The 24876-nt window shown below is 47.4% G+C and overlaps 1 protein-coding gene across 1 annotated transcript in view; it reads left to right on the top strand.

Moving 5' to 3' along the window:
• Positions 1-834: 834 nt before the first annotated feature.
• The window catches only part of LOC115083363 (histamine H3 receptor-like), a 64553-nt gene continuing 40511 nt past the window's right edge, over positions 835-24876 (top strand). Inside the window, exon 1 of the mRNA XM_029587162.1 lies at positions 835-970. Within this exon, the coding sequence (XP_029443022.1) occupies positions 835-970 (136 nt within the window). The remainder of the gene's footprint in view (positions 971-24876) is intronic.

The raw sequence follows: 24876 nt of genomic DNA on the forward strand, positions 1-24876 counted from the left end.
TTTGGGCTGGGGCTCATTGACCCGGGCTCCTTCTCTAGGCCTGCAGTCATGGGCCCTGAATCTAGCCACTAGGTGATGACCATAACTCACTCCCTCTAGGGACTGTGAACACTACCTTTGCAGCATCTCTAGCCCCTCAGAGTTTGTGCGGGGACGGGGGGGCGAGGAGCCCTGTCTGGCCCTCTCATGATTTGAAATGTTCCAGGTGGCTGACAGTGTCCCAGGGCCAAGGCTCAAGATTGAATTAAGCATCATTTATCGATTACATACATCATGAGGTTGGTGTAGTTGCCCTCCTGCTTCCTCAGTCTGGCCAGAGGTGAGCCTGAACCTCTGACCCCTGGCAGCATTGATGGTGCTATCTCTAAAACCCGGGGAAGAATATAAACAGACCTGAACCAGTAAGAAGCACAAACAAATCCTGGACAGGATTGCTGGGACACTGGCACCCAGTGGTCAACAGTAAGGTGTATGGAAAGGGAGATTAGATGTCCAGGAAGATAGTTTGGCTCTGGGACCGTGTGGCCTCTGAATTCTGATTCACATCTGAAGAGGGGGGTTACACATACATGGCCCCATCTTAAACTCTCTACACTCACCTTCCCAATCAGTGGTGATTTTCTGCTGGGTGAGGCTGGGGTGCCAATCCAGAAGCTTTTTGAACTGTGGCAAATTCTCTTCATGAATTTACTGCAGTTCAAGTTTCCAGAGATCGGGGAAAGCTGCCACATAAATAAGGCACCACCAGTTTTGCACTGCAAGCATTTTTGAAAGTGGGGGTGGGGAATGAAATGCCAATACCCAGCCTGCAAGTTTGAAAAATATGGTTCAGGGATGGGACAGCTGGCGAAGCTCATCCTGCTGGATGAAGACAGACCACGTACTACCAACACCATGCTGTGTCAGCTAGTGAATCTCATGCCACCAGCCCTGAAGGAGGTTGCTGCCACCAGCCCATCCCTGTGGGAAAGTAGGACAGGAAGGAGAACTGATAGGAGGCAAAAGAAGATCGGGGCTGGGAGAGAGAAAATTGACATAGGTCTTCCAGAACCTTGTACCTTTCTTCTTACAAAATCACCAGTGTTTCCAGACTTTGTAACACTTCCCCCACTCATAACCCCCTAATCTCCAAAGTCTTCAATGTCCGTCCCCCCTCCCATCATTGCTCAGTCTCTGAGCCCTGCTTTGTCCCCACCCCAGAGTCCCATACTCCACACACCCAGTCCCCAAGTTCCCACTCTTGCCCATTTCTTCAGTTCCCTCTCTCCCCCCTGCTCTCCACCTTAATCCTTATCTAATCTCCAAGTCCCCCATCCAGTCCCTGGGTCCCACACTTTCTGCCAATGTCTGCTCAGTTGCAGAGTTCCCGCTCTCCCCAGTCCCCACTTTCACTCTCAGTTTCAGGGCCCCTTTCTCTGTTCTAAACATCACTCAGTTTCGGTCCCTATTCTTACCCAAACCCCATTGAATCATTGAGTCTGCACTCTCCCACCAATCCCTATCCAATTCCTGAATCCCCACTCCCCCCCTCCCCCTCCCAATTAATCCCCTTGTTCCCAGTTTCCCCCCATCCCCAAATCCCCATTTCTAACCCATTCTGCAAGTCCCCATTCTCTTCTACAGTTTCCATTTCCACTTGGTTAAAATAGTAGTTCACTGACCCATGCAGGAGGAGGAAGAGGAGCAGCACCAGTATTATTCCTGCCTCTTCATTTTTGGCAGCAACTGCCATTGTTGCTCCTGCCTCTTGCTTTTTTGAGCTGCAAGCCTGCAGAAATGTGTGGGCCAAAGTCATAAATGGGTGGGCCATGGTCCACCCAGGCCCACCAAAGCCAGTGAAAGGTTACTAGGTGCCTTAGGCAAACCTTACAGCCTTGCACCTCCTCCCAGCATCAGCATTATTAAACAATAAAAGCACGAATATAAAACATCATATAAAACAATCATAATATCAAACCCATACTCATAAAAAGAATTAAGTATTTAACATATAATTAAAAGCTCATTGGAAAATTTTTTTTAATTACCAATAAAATAATTTAAAAAAAAAATGCAGACATATCAAATAACACCCCATAATTAAAACTTATAAAGATTTTTAAAATACCCTGCTTTCCAGATGGACTCAGGACCAATGGGTATAGTGTGCTCCTGACGTCAGCCCAAGTACATATACCCCTGCAGGACGACATGCTCTTCAGTATTTTCCGTCTCCATAGCAGTTCGGGACTCTATACACGATTGCACAGCGTTAGAGTATTCTAACCAAAGAAATCCAAATCAAGAAGAAATCTTACCTCTATAGACGAACCCCGCTCTCCTGCAGTGATACCTACGGGTCCCTCCTCCAATTGAGAATTCCTGAGGTGATTTCCGCAATCCCTCAGAGGTAAGCCTCGGTCCGGCAGCTGGTACCCGGCGTGGACTTAGCCCCCGACATCGGGCGCGGCTGAGAGGCAGCGGGTGCAACTTCGAGCGCGGCAGTGAAGGTACTTTCCCTCTCCCCCCGCTGCCGGAGACCGCCCGGAACGAGACCGGGAAACGCCGAGACAAGGTAAGGTAGAAAACTTCCTAAAAGTGTCCGGTCTCCGAGGCTCGAAGAGCCTCACAGATCGCCAGCCGGCATCAGTGCCACCGGGTTGATCAGCCCTATCAAGGCTAGACCCCGGTCTGATACAAGGATCCTCCCACGTGGAGACCCTCTGAGGTGGTCACCATATTGCTCGCGTGGTCGCCGTCAACATTTTCGCTTGATCGCTGTCCTGTCCGCCGATTCGATCCGTGCGCACAGAGGCGAGCCGTGTGCTCAAAATCACTTGTGCGCACACCGGCACGCACATGAGTGCTGTGCACACAGTGACACACACAAGAGCGCCAGGCACACAGCCACATGCTCAACGGTGCCGGGCGCATAAGTAAACCCCTTGCACACAGCGGTGCGTGCATCTTTTTCAGCGTGCATCCGACCTACACGCACAACTTCGGCACACCCGGAGCGCATAACTCAGCCTCTCGGTGTACGCTTGAACGCACAAACCGGAGTTTTTTCTGCGTACACAAACCATGGCACCACCGGACAAGAAGCTCAAGGCTCAGGGCCTCTACCCAGCATGCCACATTAGAGCTGCGCAACAAGAAGAGGCCACAGCCCTGTGTCTATAGTGCGAGGAGGCTCTGGGTGAACCAGGCCAAGGTCCTCTCCAGCTGGCACTGGGATCCGGATCCACCAACAGTACACCGAATCTGGCTACCCCCAGCTGGATCCTTTCTCAAACGGGGCTCTCCGGGGATGCAGCGCCTCTCAATTTAGACCCAGCATCTTTCTCCTGGGTAGAATTCTTCAAAGGCCTACATACCTTTGTCCACATGCAACCGGTGCCCCCGATGACACAACCACAGCCTCCCCCAGAGGACCCTAAGCCCCAACATAGGTGACACGGACACCTCGGACGAGGATCAAGACTTCCTGGAGGAAGGAGAAATCCCTCCAGGAACGGAACCTTACTGAACCATGAGACAATTCTTCACCAAAGACGAGCTTTCAGACCTCGTGGCGCACAGCTTGAAAGAGCTCGCTATCCCAGGCACAAGTGCCAGAGGGGAACCGAAGTCGAACCCCCTCCTTGAGGGGCTCCGTCAGGCCTCCAGCCATTTTCCTTTGCTGCAAGCCGTCCAACAGCTGATTGACCTGGAATGGGAGTCTCCAGAGGCAACGTTCAAAGGGGGGCAGACCCTGGTAGCCATGTACCCCCTGGACCCCGCCGCCAAAGATCTCCTGGCATTCCCCAAAGTGGATGCCATGATCTGCGCGGTCGCTAAGCACACTACCATCCCAGTCGAGGGAGGAGCGGCACTCAAGGATGCCCAGGACAGATGTATCGATCCTCAAACAGTCATTCGACATTTCAGCTATGTCACTACAGATCGCTGCCTGCTGTGCCGTGGTGACACGCGCCTGCTTATCTAAGACCAGGAATGCCATCATGCCCATCAAAGCACTAGAACCAGCAGTATCATTCCTCATGGATGCGACCTCTGACCTGGTACGCACCGCAGCCAGAGGTATTTCGTCCGTTGTGGCAGCCAGAAGACAACTCTGGTTCTAAGCTGGTCGGCCGATGCGACGTCCAAGACGAGACTCACGAGAATGCCTTTTAAGAGAACCCTCCTGTTTGGACGCGAACTAGAGAAGTTAGCCGACAAATGGGGCGAATCCCCAGTACCGCGGCTACCAAAGGACAAGAACAAGAGAAGCCAGCGCCCCTCTCCCCAAACATCTAAGGGCAGGGGATCACAGTGCCTCAAACCGTACAAAAGTACATATCAAGCATCTTGCCCTGCAGGCAGGGGCCAATCCTTTCGGAACAAGCACAACAAAAGGGGAGCCGGCTCTGGCCCAGGCCCCAGCCGCACCCCGCAATGAAAATCAGCCGGTCCATCCACAGGAAGAAGCCATAGGGGGCAGGTTTGCCCTATTCTACCAAAGATGGGTCGAGATAACTTCGGACAAGTGGGTCCTAACCATCATTCGAGAGGGATATTATTTGGACTTCCACAACATTCCTCTGGACAAATTTGTGAAATCTCCCTGCCACGACCTCTCCAAGAGGACGGCAGTGGAAACCATGCCGACCAAATTGCTCGCCTTAAAGGCCATAACACCGGTGCCCACGCAACAACAAAATATTGGGCACTATTCCATCTATTTTATCATTCCCAAGAAAGAGGGTATGTTCTGACCCATCCTGGACCTCAAGTCCGTCAACCGTCACCTGAAGGTCCCTCGCTTCTGCATGGAAACTCTATGCTCAGTCATAAGAGTGATACAGCCAGGAGAATTTGTCACATCCCTGGATCTGTCAGAAGCCTACCTGCACATCCCGGTTCACCATGAGCATCAGCATTTTCTACAATTCGCGATCCTGGACTACCACTACCAGTTCCGGGCACTACCCTTTGGGCTAGCCATAGCGCCCCGAACATTCACCAAAATCATGGTGGTAGTGGCGGCGACGCTGAGGAGAGAAGGAATCCTCGTACACCCATATCTGGACGATTGGCTGATCAGGGCAAAATCCCCAGAGGAAAGTCATCAGGCAACCATCAGAGTCAAAACTCTATTGGAGAACCTCGGGTGGGTGGTCAACACGAACAATAGCTGTCTGCAGCCCTCCCAATCTCTGGAATACCTGGGTGTCTGGTTCGACACCAGACAAGACTAGGTCATACTAACTCCTCCAAGGAGAACAAAACTGATGAACTAATTGTGAAACCTATTAAGCAGACTTCGCCCCAAGGTGAGGGACTACCTCCAAGTCCTCGGCCTCATGTCATCCACACTGGAAGTGATTCCATGGGCAAGAGCTCACATGCGGCCCCCTAGAGCATTCCCTACTGTCACGATGGAATCCGATGTCCCAGAACTACTCTGTTTGCCTCCAGCTCCTGGAGGAAGTTCGAACCCAGCTACAATGGTGGCTACAAGAAGACCATCTGAGCAAGGGAGTAAGGCTATCCCCGCCGATCTGGATCCTTCTCACCACGGATACGAGCCTACAAGGGTGGAGAGCCCACTGCCAGGAACTGAAATGGGGCAAGGAAAAATCGGGATGGAACATCAACCGACTGGAAGCACGGGCAGTCAGACTAGCCTGCCTACGCTTCAGTCACAGATTCTGGGGCAAATCTGTCAGAGTCATGTCGGACAACGCCACGACAGTGGCCTACATCAATCGCCAGGGAGGAACAAGAAGCCAAAATGTGTCCCTGGAAATAGACCCCCTAATGGCAGCCTAGCCTCTCATCTGGACATCTCCCGCTGCCTGAAAGGGGTCAAACAGATCTGACCACCCCTAAAGTGGCCGGTACCTTTATGGAATCTCATTCTAGTCCTAGACTTCCTGGCAGGAACCTCCTTCAGACCCATCCGCAGTCTGTTCCTCTGACTACTAACATTGAAGACTGCATTTTTAGTGGCAGTCTGTTCGGCCCGTCGCATCTCCGAGCTTCAAACACTGTCCTGTCGAGAACCATTCCTCAGGTTCACACCGGGATCCATACAGCTATGCACGGTCCCCTCCTTTCTCCCAAAAGTGGTTTCTCACATCCATCTAAACCAAACCATCTCGCTGCCATCGCCAGACGAGCATAAGGACTCGGAAAAATCTCGCCACCTTCACCACCTTAACGTCGGCAGACTTCTAGTCCAATACCTGGAAAGGACGGAATCCATATGAAAGATGGACCACCTCTTCGTCCTTCACAGTGGGAAGAAACAAGGGGAAGCGGCCTCACGGGCAATCATAGCCCGCTGGATCAAAGAAGTAATCAAGGCAGCCTACGTAGAAGCAGGCAAGCCGCCACTTCTACAAGTCAAGGCCCATTCCACTAGAGCCCAGGCAGTGTCCTGGGCGGAAACCAAGTGGATGTCACTTGCCGAGATCTATCGGGCAGTGACATGGTCCTCCATCCACACCTTCCCACGATTCTGGAATTCCTGCAGAATGGCTTACAGAAGGGGTTGTCTCTCAACTCCATCAAGGGGCAGGTGGCCGTGTTGGCCTGCTACAGAGCCAAGGCTCAGGAGGACTCAGCATTCGCAAGGACAGTACTAAGTGGGCCAAGGGCAGCCTCCCACCCAGTTCAGGAGTAGCTTTTGTACATCCCATTGGTCCTGAGTCCATCTGCTACACACTAGGAAATGGAGAAATTACTTACCTGATAATTTCGTTTTCCTTAGTGTAGACAGATGGACTCAGCATCCCGCCCACGGCTGCCGACATTCACGGAAACCTTGGGGGACAATCCGAGAGCAAGACAAACACGGGTAAGCCAAGCTTCCCTCTAATTAGGACACCCATACCTACCGGGTGTCGGCGTTTCTCGGTTGAGTGCACTGGCGGTCTCCAGCTATAACCACATCAACCAGTTCAAGTTAATCAAGTTAAAACAAGTTATGCAAGTTAACCAAGTTAATCAAGTTATTCAGTCACACATATATCCACAATTGCTTTTCGAAGAGAATACTGAAGAGCAGAGCGTCCTGCAGGGGTCTATGTACTAGGGCTGACGTCAGATTGAAATCTGATCCATCTCCAACTGCTATCAGGAGCACACTATACCCATTGGCCCTGAGTCCATCTGTCTATGCTAAGGAAAACGAAATTATCAGGTAAGTAATTTCTCCATTTTTGTACCTGGGACCTTTTGATTTCTATTCTTCCTTAAATTGTCATGGATTAGTATGTGTGTGTGTTGGGGGAGGAGAGTATGTGCACAAACATTCTCCTGTCTCATACACACATACTTTCACACTCTCTCACTATCACTTTCATGCTCACACATACACATAAACTAAATATATCTCGCATATAATCAAGATTGAGAAGGGAACTTTTACCTGCTACACTTAAAAATAATCTTTTAAAGTGACCATCATAAAGCACTGGGTTCACCTGACAATTCATGTTTTTAACCCAAACTCTTGTGCTTAAAATGGTTTAATAATCAGTCAATCAAAGATATAGTGTGCAGGATTTAAGTCCAACAATGCTGACACCATCCAATATTTTTTAAAACGTTCACTTATCTTGTGAATATGGGAATCTTGAACACGCAAAGGCCCGGATTTTAAAAGCCCTACTATTTTAAAAAGGTTCGGCCACACATGTAAAGCCCTCAAGTCCCAGGGCTGAAGAAGCGGGGTGGGGGGGCGGGGTGGTCCAGGGGGCGGGGCGAGAGGCCTCTGGCACAGCGGCCATTTGCCACTGTGTAGGAAGATTGTGTGCTTGCAGCCTGCCGGCAGGCACAAAGATCAGGGGGGGGGGGGGGGGTGTCTAGGTTAGGTCTAGGGGGCGGGTAGTTAAGGGGAAGGGAGGTTAGTTTAGGGGGTTAGGAAGTTCCCTCCCAGGTTGCTCCGAGGGAAGGCTGCGGGCGTCGGCGTGCACAAGTTGCACTAATGTGCACCCCCCTTACGCACACCGACCCTCGGTTTTATAACATGCACGCACCGGCATGCACATGTTATAAAATTGTGCGTCCATGTGTGCGCTTGGTAGCACGCGTGTAGGTCTTAAAATCTACCCCAAAATGTTGAAAATGAAACTGATTACTCAAGGAGTCCAAATTGAAACCAATACTCAAAGATTGCTGTATGTTTCAATCTTTTGTACGCCCATTTTGTGCAGCATTTTGGAGAAGTACTCTTTCTTCAGGGATTATAACTACCAACAAACAACTCCTCGAAATTGCTGATTCCAAGCAGTCTTTTCAGTCCTAAAAAATAGCATAATATCTCTTTTAAGGAACTTAACTCCAAACGATGGCTACTATTTAGAGAGCTCATTTACACGGTGCACGCTTATTGGAAAAAATCATTACTCATTACGTTCTTGCATCGGGCACTCAAAACTTGAAGTGCATCAAAACTTGAAGTGCACCACATAGGACTTAGGGGCTGGCACAGGGAAGGCAGTTACCAGTGGTGCAGGGTGAGGGACTTAGGTCTGGAGTGCATCTATGCATGCAGCCAGGCCTTGGCGTAACCTGGCGAGCTGCATCAACTGATCTTGCTGCTGCTGTACCCTGAGGACCAATTCTGGTATGGCTTGAAGGGATGGTGCATCTGCCAAACTCATTGCCTCAGCAATCTGTCTCAGAAAGTGAGCCCTTCTGACTTTAGCATGATTGACGCAGCCTCACAAGCAAACTTGCTAGGCCCATGCTGACAGTGGACAGACACACTCAAGCTGGGACAAGGTCAAGCTTCACATATACCAACTCGATGTCATATACTTGGATTTCAGCAAAGCTTTTGATACGGTTCCGCACAGGAGACTGGTGAATAAAACGAGAAGCTTAGGAGTGAGTGCCGAGGTGGTGACCTGGATTGCAAATTGGTTGACGGACAGAAGACAATGTGTGATGGTAAACGGAACCTTCTCTGAAGAGAGAGCGGTTTTAAGTGGTGTACCGCAAGGATCGGTGTTGGGACCGGTCCTGTTCAATATCTTTGTGAGCGACATTGCGGACGGGATAGAAGGTAAGGTTTGTCTTTTTGTGGATGACACTAAGATCTGCAACAGAGTGGACACGCCGGAAGGAGTGGAGAGAATGAGACGGGATCTAAGGAAACTGGAAGAGTGGTCGAAGATATGGCAGCTGAGATTCAATGCCAAGAAGTGCAAAGTCATGCATATGGGGAGCGGAAATCCGAATGAACTGTATTCGATGGGGGGGGAAAGGCTGATGTGCACAGAACAGGAGAGGGACCTTGGGGTGATAGTGTCTAATGATATGAAGTCTGCGAAACAATGCGACAAGGCGATAGCAAAAGCCAGAAGAATGCTGGGCTGCATAGAGAGAGGAATATCGAGTAAGAAAAGGGAAGTGATTATTCCATTGTACAGGTCCTTGGTGAGGCCTCACCTGGAGTACTGTGTTCAGTTATGGAGACCGTATCTACAAAAAGACAAAGACAAGATGGAAGCGGTACAGAGAAGGGCGACCAGGAAGGTGGAGGATCTTCATCGGATGACGTACGAGGAGAGATTGAAGAATCTAAATATGTACACCCTGGAGGAAAGGAGGAGCAGAGGTGATATGATACAGACTTTCAGATACTTGAAAGGTTTTAATGATCCAAAGGCAACAACAAACCTTTACCATAAGAAAAAAATCAGCAGAACCAGGGGTCACGATTTGAAGCTCCAGGGAGGAAGATTCAGAACCAATGTCAGGAAGTATTTCTTCACGGAGAGGGTGGTGGATGCCTGGAATGCCCTTCCGGAGGAAGTGGTGAAGACCAGAACTGTGAAGGACTTCAAAGGGGCGTGGGATAAACACTGTGGATCCATAAAGTCAAGAGGCCGCCAATGAAGAGTAGGTGACTCGCCAGAATGATGGCTACTGCCCGGAGACAATACCCTTATTCAATAAACATACACATGGTTACTGTGACTCCAACATCACTCTAAGCTTCAACAGTAAGAGGAAATGTGGAAAAAAGGATTTGCACTCACAAAGACGGGAGTAGCTGGCTTGTTACGGCGGTTACTACCCCAAACCAAATAACCAAATTACTACCTCCACCTTCCTCTATTCCTGATGCCTTTCAACTAGCTTGATCACTCCATTCTTATACTTCACTTTCAATGCATATCCAGCATAGTTCTCTGCTTCAACAGCAGGGGAGAAGAAAAACTGTTACTTCACACATCCAGCAGAGCTCTCTGCTTCAACGGCAGGGGAGAAGAAAAAAGGGTTCGCACTCACAAAGCGGGGAGTAGCTGGCTTGTTACGGCGGTTACTACCCCAAACCAAATGTACCTGATACTTCACTCTCGACGCATATCCAGCATGGCTCTCTGCTTCAACGGCATGGGAGAAAGACTGATACATCACGAATTTCCAGCATAGCTCTCTGCTTCAATGGCAGGGGAAAAGAAAAACTGATACTTCACGCATATCCAGCATAGCTCCCTGCTTCAACGGCAGGGGAGAAGATAAACAACCAATAAGGGCTGTATAACATAATCTGGGTAAAAACAAATAAGCATGGGTGTAGCTTGGTTATTGCGGCGGTTACTACCCCTACTACCTCTAACTAATCAAGCTAGATATTTCACTTGGATGCAGCTCCATCACCGCTCTCTACATTAATTGTGGGGGTGGAAGGGAAATAGAACCAAGAGCTAAGAGAAACAGATAAGTATGAGAGAAAAAATGAGGGAAGCTTGCTGGGCAGACTGGATGGGCCATTTGGTCTTCTTCTGCCGTCATTTCTATGTTTCTATATGTTTCTATGTAACTCCATTCCCTGCGGGTTGTGCTGTTGGGTTAGGAGGCTGGCAGTACTTAGGCGTGGGTCCCATAAGGGGCAGTCAGACAAAGACAGGAAGTAGGCAAAGATCAGGGCAGGCAGAGATCAGGCAGTGTCAAAGTCCAAGCAATTGTCAGGGCAAGGCAGACAAAGATAAGAACAGGCAAAACACAGACTGGGAGAAGCAAGACAAGGATAGGCAAAACATGGTCAGGAACAAGGCACGGCAGGGAACAGGACAAGGCAAAACAGGGAGCAGGACTGGAGACAGGTGAGGAATGAAGAGCAGGTCAGGAAGCAAACAAGGATGAGAAATAGCAACACATGCTGCAGGTAAGGCAGGAGGACCTGTTGCTGAGGCACTGGATCATTGTGCTGAACTTCCTTTTATACTAGAGAAGGGATGACACACACTCTCTCAACACATGCACACACACACACTTTCTCACACATATACACACTCACACACACACACACACACATATATATATATATATATACACACACACACACGCACACACACACATATATATATATATATATATATATATACACACACACACACACGCACACTTTGACACACATGCTCATTCTCTCAATCACAGTCTCTCAATCTCACGCATGCTCATTCATTCCTCTCCCTCTCTGGAAGGCATAAGCTGCAGCAGCCTCCTCCTTCAGCCAACAGGATGATTCCTCTTTTATCAGGCCATGTGGGCCCATGCTGCTCTGCCTCCTGCTCCTCTTTCTTTGGATCACAAGGTGTGATGATGCTTTGCTTCCTGCTTGCTTTTTCTCACCACACAGCCTGCTGCTGCTCTGATCCCTGCTCTTCTTTTTTTTGGTCACACAGGCCCATAGCATACTACTTCTTGTCTGTTCTTTCTGGCTACGGCGATTGTGAATTCTCCTTGTCACCTATGTGGACCCATGGCATGACTTATTTTTCTGGTTCTGCACTGATGGTAAGAGCAAGGAGGTGCATTTACTGCAGTCCTGCCACTGCCACATCTCCCCAAAACTGTGGCGCTCCAGGTAGCTGCTTAGTCCATCTACTAACACGGCCCTGAGGTTTACCCATGGTAATGCCTCTGCTATCAGCCCTGTCCCTCAACTCACTATTCAGCCTAAACATACTCCGAGTAGTCATAGTCTTAGTATATCCATGAATCCAGAGAGTCATGTGCTCCCTGCCATGCTCCATGATCTCCACTCATGTACTGTTACTCTCTCTTGGAAACCCTAACACAGAAGCTGACAACACTTGAGACAGAGTCCAGACAGACTTTAACTCTAAAAAAGGCACATTATTAAAGGAAGCATAGAGAGAATAAGAAGAAAAAGCCACTGCACACAGCGCTCTTCCCAAATCTCCTTCTTTGTCACTCAACTGAATGTCTCCATGCCCAGATCTAATTGCTTTCCCCTCTGTCCATACAGCACTGAGATCAGAGTATATGTTTTCTGGCCAGAGGAGGAGAAATGGAGAGAAAAACTGCATTATGCATACACTATATGGTGTCAAGGCACCAAATATATATCATGTACATGAGCTATTATCATTAATTTCTCACTAATGTGCTCACTGAAAAATTTGTGATCTGCATCTGATTATCTTAGTGAATAACACTAAGCATGCATGCTAAAAAATGTAGTATTTTCACAGTAAAAAAAATTTAGCAGGAATTTTAGTGAATTAGCCCCTTGGATTTGTAATGCTTTACAAGATTAAACAAGTTATCCAGCAGATGTCACTGTAATATCACAGTATATATTTTGTCAATACAGTCTTTCAGTGCAACACTGACTTTTACATACAAGTAATGTGTGCAACAAAAAACATTCATAAGTTCACGAATTTTTGGCTATTTTTCTCATCTGACCCTCATCCATGTTGTATACTGCAATAAAGGGCTTTAGAAGCTGACTGTCCAGAGTAACTGGGGTTGGGATCAGAAATATAATAGCACTGCTGCTTGGCTCCATTATGTGGTCCATATTCAGCTGCTGACCAGCTAGGAAGTTAGAGAAAGCCCAATGCACTTTGTTCATTTATTGACAAACCTCACAAAAGAAAGGGAGCAAGTGATTGTCTAATACATTGATTCATGTCAGAGTGCTTGTGAGTGAACACATTTATATCCAGTTGTTGAACAATTTGGCAGCACCAGTTCTCTGGTCCAATTTTTATTTAGTGTTCATCACCAGAACATTACAAGTGCAGGACATATTTTCATTTTTGACTCTTCCAGCAGAACGAGTAAGCTGCCTTTGGTGGCATGGATATCAGTTAAGTACTTCTTTCTTTACCATCTGGGCCATTCAATTAAGATATCATTTTCTGTGATTATTGGAGCTGCAATGAAAACTTGAGAAATTGGGTCAATTGTAAAATTAGGATAATTTTATCTGCAAAAAAAAAAAAAAAGAAAAATAATTTTTGCTAAAAGATAGCCTTCGGTATATGATTAGAAGTAGTGCTGCTAAAATATTCAACAACTGGAAATGAGTTTCATTCACCAACATTCTGATATGATGATACCAATAAGTCAATCAATGTATTAGACAATCACTTGTTCCTTTTGTTTTGTGATATTCAGCTAGATAAACTTATCTGCCTTAATTAGCTGGGATATTCATCAGTGCAGGGGCACCACTGAATATACCCGGCTATCTTAAAGTTAGCTGTGTAACTTTAGGACTGCTCTGCGGCAGTCTGCATTTATTCAGCTAACTTACCCCCTCATTTATCAAAATGCACTAAGGTGTTTTTGCATGTGTTAAGGGTGTGTTAACGCATGTGAAAACACCTTGCTTACAATTTTGTGAAGTCCTATTGCATGGCTTTAATGCCAATTTTAGCTACAACATTTTCAGTAGCTCAAAGGCCTGTTTTAGTAGGTTTGAAGCTCGGCCATCTTGGGGGTGGGGAGGGGGAGAGGGAAAGGGGGAGAGGGAGAGAGAGAGAGAGAGAGAGAGAGAGAAAGAGAGGAAACTCACTCAACCATATCTCAATTGAGATGAATGTCGGTATATAAAAATAATAATAAATAAATAAATAAAATCTAGTTTGATGTTACCCAGGTAGAGAGTCGTTCAAGCTAGGGTGAGAGAACATTGCACAAATCTCATCTTGGAGTGAGTTTCCTCACTCCGAAGGTCATCAAATCTTCACAAGAGACCACTGTTCTGTTCGTACGTCTCACTTTGAATGTCAAAGTGGCCTCTAACCCCCTACACTAATACCTAAACCTCACCTCGAGTTACTAGGTGGGCCTCCCATAGGGATATAAATACCTATCTAGGGAGAGCACATTATGGCTACTCTCTCTCACTCTCTCTCCTTGATTCTATATATTCATGGGCCATAAGCTGCTACTGTTTTTCTTCCTTAACCTCTAATTAAATTTAACTCAGCCTCTATCTATGTAAAACAATGGGTTGAAAGTCTTTCAGTGGTAGCTGCCTTTAAATGGCTTTAAGTTTTGGTGATGTCACAATATGACATCACAGTGGCATGTCATACTAGGGGTATAGAAGATGAGACCTGTGGTAGTGATACTTTCTTTTTCTCTCTGTTTCCAGTTTATTTTTTGTTTCCAGCCTTTTTGCCCGCTGTTGTGTGAGTTTCCTAGGGCAGAAACCAGTGGAGACTCATTTTCCCTGTAGGGAATCAAGCTAAAACACTGTTCCTAGGATTAAGGCTTAGCTTCCTTTTGGAAGAGCTCTTGGAAGTCTAGCCCCTGTTCTGGTGCTTTATCCTAGAATGATAAGAGTACACATATCCCGGGCCACTCCTTCTTTCACAAAATCAAAGGCCTGGGGTGTTGGGTTCTTAATGATAGAGGAGAAGAATTTCTCTTCCAGGGTCTAAGGGGTCGGGGGTGAACTTTTGACTGCTTTTCCCTAAGGGAGGTTTCTCTTCACTTATTGTGGGAAGGATTTGAGTGCCAGCAAAGCTTGGGATTCTTGAGCTAGGTGTTCAAACACAAACTTTAGTGTAGGAATTGTTCAAAAGTAAACAGTGGAACTTTACACACCAGTTTTAAGCACAAATAGCTTGTTATCACAATTCTTCACTTTTCCTTATCTAAGCAAGAGTCTCTCAGCAAATGAGCCAGGAAAATTCCTCACTCTCCAGGGCATGGAAAAGAAAGACTTCCCAGGTGGACAAGGGTTTCCTAGTTGGGCAGAAAAAAAAATCCCCTTCCAGCAATACTAAGAGATAAAAAACATAGGGGCGGATTTTAAGAGCCCTGCTCGCGTAAATCCGCCTGGTTTTACGCGAGCAGGGCCTTGCGCGCCAGTGCGCCTATTTTACATAGGCCTGCCGGCGCGCGCAGAGCCCCGGGACTCGCGTAAGTCCCGGGGTTTTCCGAGGGGGGCATGCCGGGGGCGTGTCGGGGGTGGGGCCGATCGGTGCGGCGTTTTCGGGGGCGGGACGCGGCGTTTCGGGGGCAGTCCGGGGGCGTGGCCGCGCCCTCCGGAACCGCCCCTGGGTTGCGTCTAGGCGCGCCAGCGGCCCGCTGGCGCGCGGGGATTTACTTCTCCCTCCGGGAGGCGTAAATCCCCCAACAAAGGTAGGGGGGGTTTAGACAGGGCCGGGGGGTGGGTTAGGTAGAGGAAGGGAGGGGAAGGTGAGGGGAGGGCGATAGCAAATTCCCTCCGAGGCCGCTCCGATTTCGGAGCGGCCTCGGAGGGAACGGAGGTAGGCTGCGCGGCTCGGCGCGCGCCGGCTACACGAAATCGGTAGCCTTTCGCGCGCCGATCCAGGATTTTAGTAGATACGCGCGGCTACGCGCGTATCTACTAAAATCCAGCGTACTTTTGTTTGCGCCTGATGCGCCAACAAAAGTACGGAAGGTGCGCTTTTTGAAAATCTACCCCTTTGTGTCTTAACATCTGCACAATCTTCCACTTCCACCTCTTCTGCCCAGGTGAAGACTCCAGGTGGGAGTCTCCAAGTTTAACAAAGCTCTTAGGTTCAGTTCTCTGTCTCTCTTCAGATGACATTCAGCATCTTTTGGAGGAAAAGTCCAGGCAGCAGGGGTCTGAAGTGCTCTTCTAACTAACCTTTAAAAAGGAGACAGCACAGTTTTTAAACTAGATGATGATTGGGGGGGGGGGGGTGTGAGGGGGAGCCAACAGTTGCTCAGAAGCGCATGGTTCAGAATGATGTATCTTTGAAGGATATCAAGAGAACAGGGAAGTTAGGGCATCCCAGTACAGAGGTTGCAATAAATTCTAATGTGGCCCAGGTATCTTTAAGTAAAGAGTGAAGCAGAAAGATTCCAAATTACCCCTGTCAGCTGATAAGCAGGTTGTTAATACAAACAAAAAAAAATACTTTGAAATGTCTGTATCCAAATCCTAGAAGTCTAAAAAAATAAGATGGAAGAGTTAGAGTATATAGCACTGAACGAAGAGATAGATATAATTGGCATCTCAGAAACCTGGTGAAAGAAGGATAACCAATGGGACACTGTGGTACGAGGGTACAAATTATATCAAAATGATAGGATGGATCAAATTGGTGGTGGGGTGGCATTATATATTAAAGAGGGCATTGAGTCAAACAGGATAAAAGTTCTGCAGGAAACAAAATTCAATGTTGAATTTTTAAGATAGAAATTCCAGGTGAAAAGGAGAATAAAATAACAGTGGGGCTGAATTATCGTCCACCTGGCCAAAATGAAAACAGACAATGAAATGGTAAAAGAAATTAGGGAAGCTAACAAAATTTGCAGCATAGTAATAATAGGTGATTCAATTACTCCAGTATTGACTGGATGAATGTCACATCAGGATATGCTAAAGAGGTAAGTGCCTCGATGAAATAAATGACTGCTTTATGGCATAGCTGGTATAAGAGCCAACAAGAGGGAAAACTATTTTAGATCTAGTCCTTAGTGGAATACAGGATTTTGTGCAAGTGGTAAAGTATTGGAGCTATTGGGCGATAGTGATTGCAACATGATCATATTTGACTTAGTAACTGGAGGGTAGACACTAAAGAAATCTACTGCAACAGCATTTAACTTTCAAAAAGGTGACTATGATAAAATAAGGAAAATGGATAGAAAAAAACTGAAAGGAACAGCTGCATAGGTAAGACTTTTCATCAGGCATAGACCTTGTTTAAAAATACCATCTTGAAAGCCCAGAACAAATATATTCCACATAGTAAAAAAGGTGGAAAGAAGGCCAAACAACTACTAGCATAGTTAAATAGTGAGGTAAGAGAGGCTATAATAATTAAAAGAACATCTTTCAAGAAAGGAAAAAAGAATCTGAATGAAGAAAACTGTAGAGATGTGAATCGTGTCCTCGATCGTCTTAACGATCGATTTCGGCTGGGAGGGGGAGGGAATCGCATCGTCGCCGTTTGGGTGTTTAGAGTATCGTGAAAATCATTAAAATCGTGAACCGGCACACTAAAACCCCCTAAAACCCACCCCCGACCCTTTAAATTAAATCCCCCACCCTCCCGAACCCCCCCCAAATGCCTTAAATTACCTGGGGGTCCAGCGGCACACTAAAACACCCTAAAACCCACCCCCGGCACACTAAAACCCCCTAAAACGCACCCCGACCCTTTAAATTAAATCCCCCACCCTCACGAACCCCCTCAAATGCCTTAAATTACCTGGGGGTCCAGCGGCACACTAAAACACCCTAAAACCCACCCCCGGCACACTAAAACCCCCTAAAACCCACCCCGACCCTTTAAATTAAATCCCCCACCCTCACGAACCCCCTCAAATGCCTTAAATTACCTGGGGGTCCGTAGCGGCGGTCCGTAGCTTAAATTACCTCCGTAGCCTTAAATTACCTCCGTAGCCTTAAATTACCTGGGGGTCCGTAGCGGCGGTCCGTAGCTAAATCGGGGGAAGGGGGAGAGCAGGAAAACCGGCACACTAAATCGTGTAGTCTTCAGCCGGCGCCATTTTGCAAAATGGCCGCTGCAAAATGGCGGCGGCCATAGACCAACACGATTCAACGCAGGAGGTCATTCTGGACCCCCGCTGGACTTTTGGCAAGTCTTGTGAGGGTCAGGAGGCCCCCCCAAGCTGGCCAAAAGTTCCTGGGGGTCCAGCGGGGGTCCGGGAGTGATCTCCTGCCGCGAATCATTGTCCGTACGGAAAATGGCGCCGGCAGGAGATCGACTGCAGGAGGTCGTTCAGCGAGGGTTCCGGACCCCCGCTGAACGACCTCCTGCAGTCGATCTCCTGCCGGCGCCATTTTCCGTACGGAAAACAATTCGCGGCAGGAGATCGCTCCCGGACCCCTGCTGGACCCCCAGGAACTTTTGGCCAGCTTGGGGGGGCCTCCTGACCCCCACAAGACTTGCCAAAAGTCCAGCGGGGGTCCGGAACGACCTCCTGCGTCGAATCGTGTTGGTCTATGGCCGCCGCCATTTTGCGGCGGCCATTTTGCAAAATGGCGCCGGCTGAAGACTACACGATTTAGTGTGCCGGTTTTCCTGCTCTCCCCCTTCCCCCAATTTAGCTATGGACCGCCGCTACGGACCCCCAGGTAATTTAAGGCTACGGAGGTAATTTAAGGCTACGGAGGTAATTTAAGCTACGGACCGCCGCTACGGACCCCCAGGTAATTTAAGGCATTTGGGGGGGGGGTTCGGGAGGGTGGGGGATTTAATTTAAAGGGTCGGGGTGGGTTTTAGGGGGTTTTAGTGTGCCGTGTTTTAGTGTGCCGCTGGACCCCCAGGTAATTTAAGGCATTTGGGGGGGGGGGGTTCGGGAGGTTGGGGGATTTAATTTAAAGGGTCGGGGGTGGGTTTTAGGGTGTTTTAGTGTGCCGGTTTTCCTGCCCTCCCCCTTCCCCCGATTTACGATTTTTTGACGATAAATCGGGGGAATTGGTATTGTATCGTGGCCCTAATGATTTTTGACGATTTAAAATATATCGGACGATATTTTAAATCGTCAAAAAATGATTCACATCCCTAGAAAACTGGAAATAGCATAAGCACTGGAAAGATAAATGCAAAGCATTGATAAGGAAGGCAAAGAAGCTTGCCAAGGAAGCAAAAACTCATAATAAAAACTTTCTCAGGTACATTCAAAGTAAAAAGCCTGCAAGGGATTCAGTTGGACCATGATCAAGGGGTAAAAGGAGCACTTAGGGATGGCAAGGCCATAGCAGAGAGACTAAATGAATTAATTGCTTCGGTCTTCACTGAGGAAGATTTAAGAGAGTTACCCATGCCCCAACGATATTCAAAGGTGACAATTCAGAGGAACTGAAACACATCTCAGTGTACCTGGAAGATGTAATAGGGCAAACTGATAAATTAAAGAGTAGCATATCACCTGGACTGGATGGTATATATATCCCAGAGTGCTGAAAGAACTGAAAAAATGAAATTAAAGACCTGTCATTAAAATCATCTATGGTGCCTGAAGTCTGGAATTTTGCCAGTGTAATGCCAATTTTTAAAAAGGGATCCAGGGGTGATCCAGGATACTACAGACCAGCAAGCCTGACATATACACCAGCAAAATGGTCAAAACTATCAGAAACAACAAAATTACTGAACATATAGATAGGCATAGTTTAATGGGACAAAGCCCACATGGATTTAGCCAAGGGAAATCTTGACTCACCAATCTGCTACATTTTTTTGAGGGCATAAATAAACATGTGGATAAAGATGAGCCAGTTGATATAATGTATCTTGATTTTCAGAAAGCATTTGACAAAGTCCCTTAAGAGAAACGTCTTATGAAATGAAAAACTCATGGGATAGGTGGACAACTTCCTATTGTGGATTGGGAACTGGTTAAAAGATAGAAAACTGAGAGTAGGGCTAAATGGTAAATTTTCTCAATGGAGAAAGGTGAATAGTGGAGTGCCCCTAGGACCACTGCTGTAGAGAATCCTAGCTCTGCACAAGGTGTACTTAGATCCCTGGCCTTAGATAAGACAGAAGTGAGGGAGATACCATCCCATCAGTATCTCCCCCTGAGGTTTGTCCGACATGGTTGGATCCTTGCCTAAAAAAGAAGTTTAGGTCTGTTAGCTGTATGTTTTTTTAGTTGGCTTCCAGAGAGTGAGGAGCAGTTTTTTGGTTATCCCTGCCTCATTTCCCGTCTAACTTGGAGTTTTGACAAAAAAGAGATTCTTCTGCGTGCACTCCCTGCCTGTGAGGATCTGCCTCAGATTGTGAAGAGAGTCTTTCATTGGATTTTTTGCTGAGTGAAACCATGGTTAATCCCTAGTATGGTACATGCCCTGGATCTGGAAGCCAGTGAGCAGAAGATCGGAAAGCTGCTCTCCAATCCAGTGAAAGGGTTTCAGTGTCTGCTTTCACCATCACTGGAAGTCTGGGACTGTAAAAGTGTTTTTTAATTTCTCCTTTTCTTGGTTGTGAGGAACTGGACTGCCATTGCCAAGTCCCTGAGAATCATCACACCTCTCATAAAGAGAGGTCCTATTTGGAGGAGGCCAAGTAGAAGGAGCAGAATTGTTTTGGAGAACCCATAACTGGATCTCTACCCTTGGGAACAGATGACACAAACTGGGAAAAGATCAGGACTCTGTCAGACTCAGGTATGATTTTTCAGGGCTTTGTGATTTCTGTGCCAGGCTAAGACACTGCCCACTTAAAGCAAGGAGGGGAAAACAGCACCCTAGAGTGTAGTATTAGGTACAGATACACATAGGATAGCTGGAGAATCCACCTTGTAAATACTCTTATGAATTGGAACAGTTATATACCTGATTGGACATTTATTTAATTTTGAAAAATCCAAGTAAAATGTTTTTGGATCACCCACACTGGGTCCTGCCTGTTCCTGCAGTACCAACACCACCAAAGAATACAGCCATGTTATGCCTATCGGTCGCAGATGGCTGCGACCTCTCATGCTCACCTCTTTTTTCTCTGCATCATCAAGTCTGGGAAGAATGGCGGTCTCTGCTAATCTCCACCGACCTTTCCAGCGTTCCCGGGCCATCATGGGTGCTGCCAACCGCCATCTTGGGACTGGAATTACTTAGGCACGCGCACGCGCAAGGACTTCCTTTGAACACATCACGGCAGGAACCTCGGGGGGCGTCCCCTCCCGATGACATCAAACTGTTAATGTATTTAATATGACTGGCCCTTGCCTTCCTCAAGTTAGCAAGGAGTTCCTCATTCAAGGACTGCCTGTTCCTGACTTTGTCTTGGCTTCTAACACTCTGAGTATCTGCTCCTCAGGGGCTCCCCTGCATTCCCGGCTATCCGCTCCTCAGAGGGCCTACCTGCCTGACCGCTACCAGACCTGCTTCTCAGGTCTTGCTCTATCCTGGAACCATCTCTTGTGAGTACCTCTACTGACTTCTACTTTATGAACTCTATTGAGGAATTCCCGTGGTGTACCCCGAGCCTCGGGCCTCTACTGCTGCAGAGTATTGACACACCAACTATGGGAGCCACTTCCGGGTTCCGGCATCTCTATCAGTTCTTCAATATCTACAGTACAGACATCCTCGGCATACCCCGCTCCACGGCTACTACTGGATCTGTATTCCTGAGGTGCCTACACTCATCTGAGGGGATCTCTGGCGTACCCTGCTCCACGGGTCACTACCAGATCTTCTTATCTGTGGCCTAGCTCTGAGAACTCCCCATTCCTTAACACTGTATTATTACTTCTACAACTCTGTGGACACTACTTTATCCATCCATCATAACTAAGTCTCTACCTCTAGCTGTGTCCCACGCCACTGAGACTACGCCTGCTGTCAGTGAGGCTCCCAGGGCTCTCCCTGTGGGCAGAGACACCTCTCATCTCAGCCCAAGGGTTCACATTCTTACAAAAACATAACAAGCCACACATCACACACAGGCTGATATAGTACAGTGTGCTCCGGCAAAGCACACTGTTAACCCGCATTTGGATGTGCATTTTCGACACGCTAGCTTTACCCCTTATTCAGTAAGGGGTAATAGCGCATCGGAAATGTGCGTCCAACCCCCACGAAACTAATAGCGCCTGCAACATGCAAATGCATGTTGATGGCCCTATTAGTTATTCCCGCGCGATTCAGAAAGTAAAATGTGCAGCCAAGCCGCACATTTTACTTTCAGAAATTAGCGCCTACCCAAAGGTAGGCGCTAATTTCTGCCGGCACCGGGAAAGTGCACAGAAAAGCAGTAAAAACTGCTTTTCTGTGCATCCTCCGATTTAATATCATGGCGATATTAAGTCGGAGGTCCCAAAAGTTAAAAAAAGTTAAAAAAAAAAATTTGAAATCGGCCTGCGGCTCGCGGGTAGAAAACTGGACGCTCAATTTTGCTGGCGTCCGGTTTCCGAACCCATGGCTGTCAGTGGGTTTGAGAACCGACGCCGGCAAAATTGAGCATCGGCTGTCAAACTTGCTGACAGCCACCACTCCTGTCCCAAAAGAGGTGCTAGGGACACCCAAATGCAATATTTCACCTCTGATAGAATTCTTTATAATCAAATCTCAACCATAAAAAACCCACAATTATCCTAGGAGACTTCAATCTTCACACATGCCAAACTCTCTTTGATGTTTTATCTGCTCTCAACATCTCACTTCATGTAAATTACCCAACACATAAAGCAGGCCACACACTAGACCTAGTCTTCACTAATGAGAAATTTTTTAATAACTGTTCTGTATCCTGCTCCCCAATCCCATGGTCTGATCACTACCTACTACACTGTCAGAGAGTATTCGACACAAAAAAACAAACCAAAAGACTCTAATATTACCAGCTTCAACTATACACCACCATTCCCTTTAGAATGGTTACAGCAGGAACTCAAAAAACAATTAATAAACATTAACCTTACCAATATTAGTAGTGCCACCCATTCTTGGCTTCAAATTACAGAGCAAATCACTAACGCTATTAACTCTGAAAAAAATAAACGTATCGATAACTCAAGAAAAAACTCCAATCCTTGGTACAATAAACAACTGAGAGATACCAAAATAATCTTAAGAGGAAAGGAAAAACCCTGGTGCAAAAAGAAATGCCCCTTAACATTAACAAGCTACCGCACCTATTTAGCTTATTATAAAAACTTAATAAACAAAACCAAACGAGAATACTATAGCAAAAAAATACAAAACTTCTCCCACAATCCGAAGACACTATTCAATATTGTGAATAATCTTATTGCTGATATGAACCCTGAAAACACCTACACAAATAAAAATCTGAGCCAAGACCTAGCCAAATTTTTCAAAAATAAAATCAGTAAAATAACCAAAAACATAAACAAAATCCCTCTGCAAAACTCAATTCTCCATGGTCCACCTTTGAATCTGTCTCAACCACAGAAATTTAAGGCCTAATTAAATCCCTAAACCCTGCCAACCATGATCTCGATAAAATCTCAATTTGCAAGAGGGTCAAAGCAGTACCAGGAGTGGCATGAGGGACCCAAGATTTATGAGTAGTGCAGCAAGTGGGCAAAGCATTGAATTGCTAGGGAAAGACCAAGAGTTAGAAAGTAATGAAAAGAAGAGGAATTTGGAAAGAACCTCAAAGGCAGCTGGAACAGAAATAAAACCACCAAAGTTACCAAGAGTGGCTTGAAGCAGAAGCAGCAGCAACATCAGGGCAATTGGTGATTAAAATCACAAATGGAAGGTGCAGAGCAATGCAGCATGTAGAGTAGTGCAGCTTAGCAAGTAGAGTTAGAAAGCCTGCCAGTGGCACGCAATAACTACTGGCTGGCTACAATTGTACAATATTAAACCCATTAACTCTCATAGTGTGTGCAAAAATGTTTTTCACATAGGGCCGGATTTTAAAAGGGTTACAAGCTTAAGTTAAGTGCGTAACCCTTAAAACCCCACCCTGTGCATGCCGAGCCTATTTTGCATAGGCTCAGTGGGGCTAGTGCGCAAGCCCCGGGACGCACTTAAGTCTCGGAGCTTTGCTAGGGGTGCGTGTCGGGGGGGGCGTGTCAGGGGCATGTTGGGGGCGGCGTGACATTTGGGGCATTCTGGGGGGCGTGGTGCTGGCCTGGGGGCGTTCTGGGGGGCATGATGCAGGCCTCTGGACCAGCCCCCAGGTTGGGTGATGGTGCGGCAGCGGGCCATTGGTGCACGCGAGTTACACCTGCTTCAAGCAGGCGTAACTTGTGTGAAAAAGATAGGGGGGGTTAGATAGGGCCAGGAGGGTGGGTAAGGTAGGGGAAGGGAGGGGAAAGGTGCAGGGGGGGGGGTGGAACGGGCAGCGCGTGCAGGGCTCGGCGTGCGCAGGGCTCGGCGTGCGCAGGGCTCGGCATGCATAAGTTGCACAAATGTGCACCCCCCTGCACGCGCCAACCCTGACACGCCCCCCCCCCCAACAAAAGTATGCGCGTGCACTGTTTTTTAAAATGTACCCCATACTGTGTATGTGTGCTGACTTCTTGTGCAGACACACAAATTCTGAGGCAGAGAAGCAACAGACAAGGCTTAGGCTGGTGTTCACTGCAATCTGCCTCTGAAGTTAATAGTAAGTGCAAATTAGAAGACAAGACAGCAGCCAATCCAGGCCATATGAACCTTGCAAGTACCCAAAAACTAAGTCTATTCCATGTTACTGTTGCTAGTAATAGCAGTGTCTATTTTCTAAGTCAACATAAGCCTCATTTAACCCTGCCACTGCTATTACTAGCAACAGTAATATGGAATAGACTTAGTTTTTGGGTACATGCCAGGTTCTTATTGCCTGGATTGGCCACTGTTGGAAACAGGATGCTGGGCTTGATGGACCCTTGGTCTGACCCAGTATGACATGTTCTTATGTTCTTAAGGCAGGGGCTGGTTTTATCATCTGCCTAGCCAGCCCCCTGTCCTGCAGGTTGAGCCCTTGGGTTCTGGGGACCAGCAGGACTTGGCTACGATGGCTGAACATCATGGTTGGAAGCTGGGTTGGTCCTCTACCTAAGCCACCCCCACCCCCTCAGGTTCAGTTCTTGGATTCTGCGGCCAGTATGACCTAACTGGACATGCTGGACAAGTTGGGCAAGACAATTCTGAGTGGTCAGGCTGGACAAGGACAAGGCAGGGCAGACACA

The sequence above is a fragment of the Rhinatrema bivittatum genome, chromosome 2 (assembly GCF_901001135.1).
Source record: "Rhinatrema bivittatum chromosome 2, aRhiBiv1.1, whole genome shotgun sequence".
In the NCBI taxonomy this organism is placed as follows: Eukaryota; Metazoa; Chordata; class Amphibia; order Gymnophiona; family Rhinatrematidae; genus Rhinatrema; species Rhinatrema bivittatum.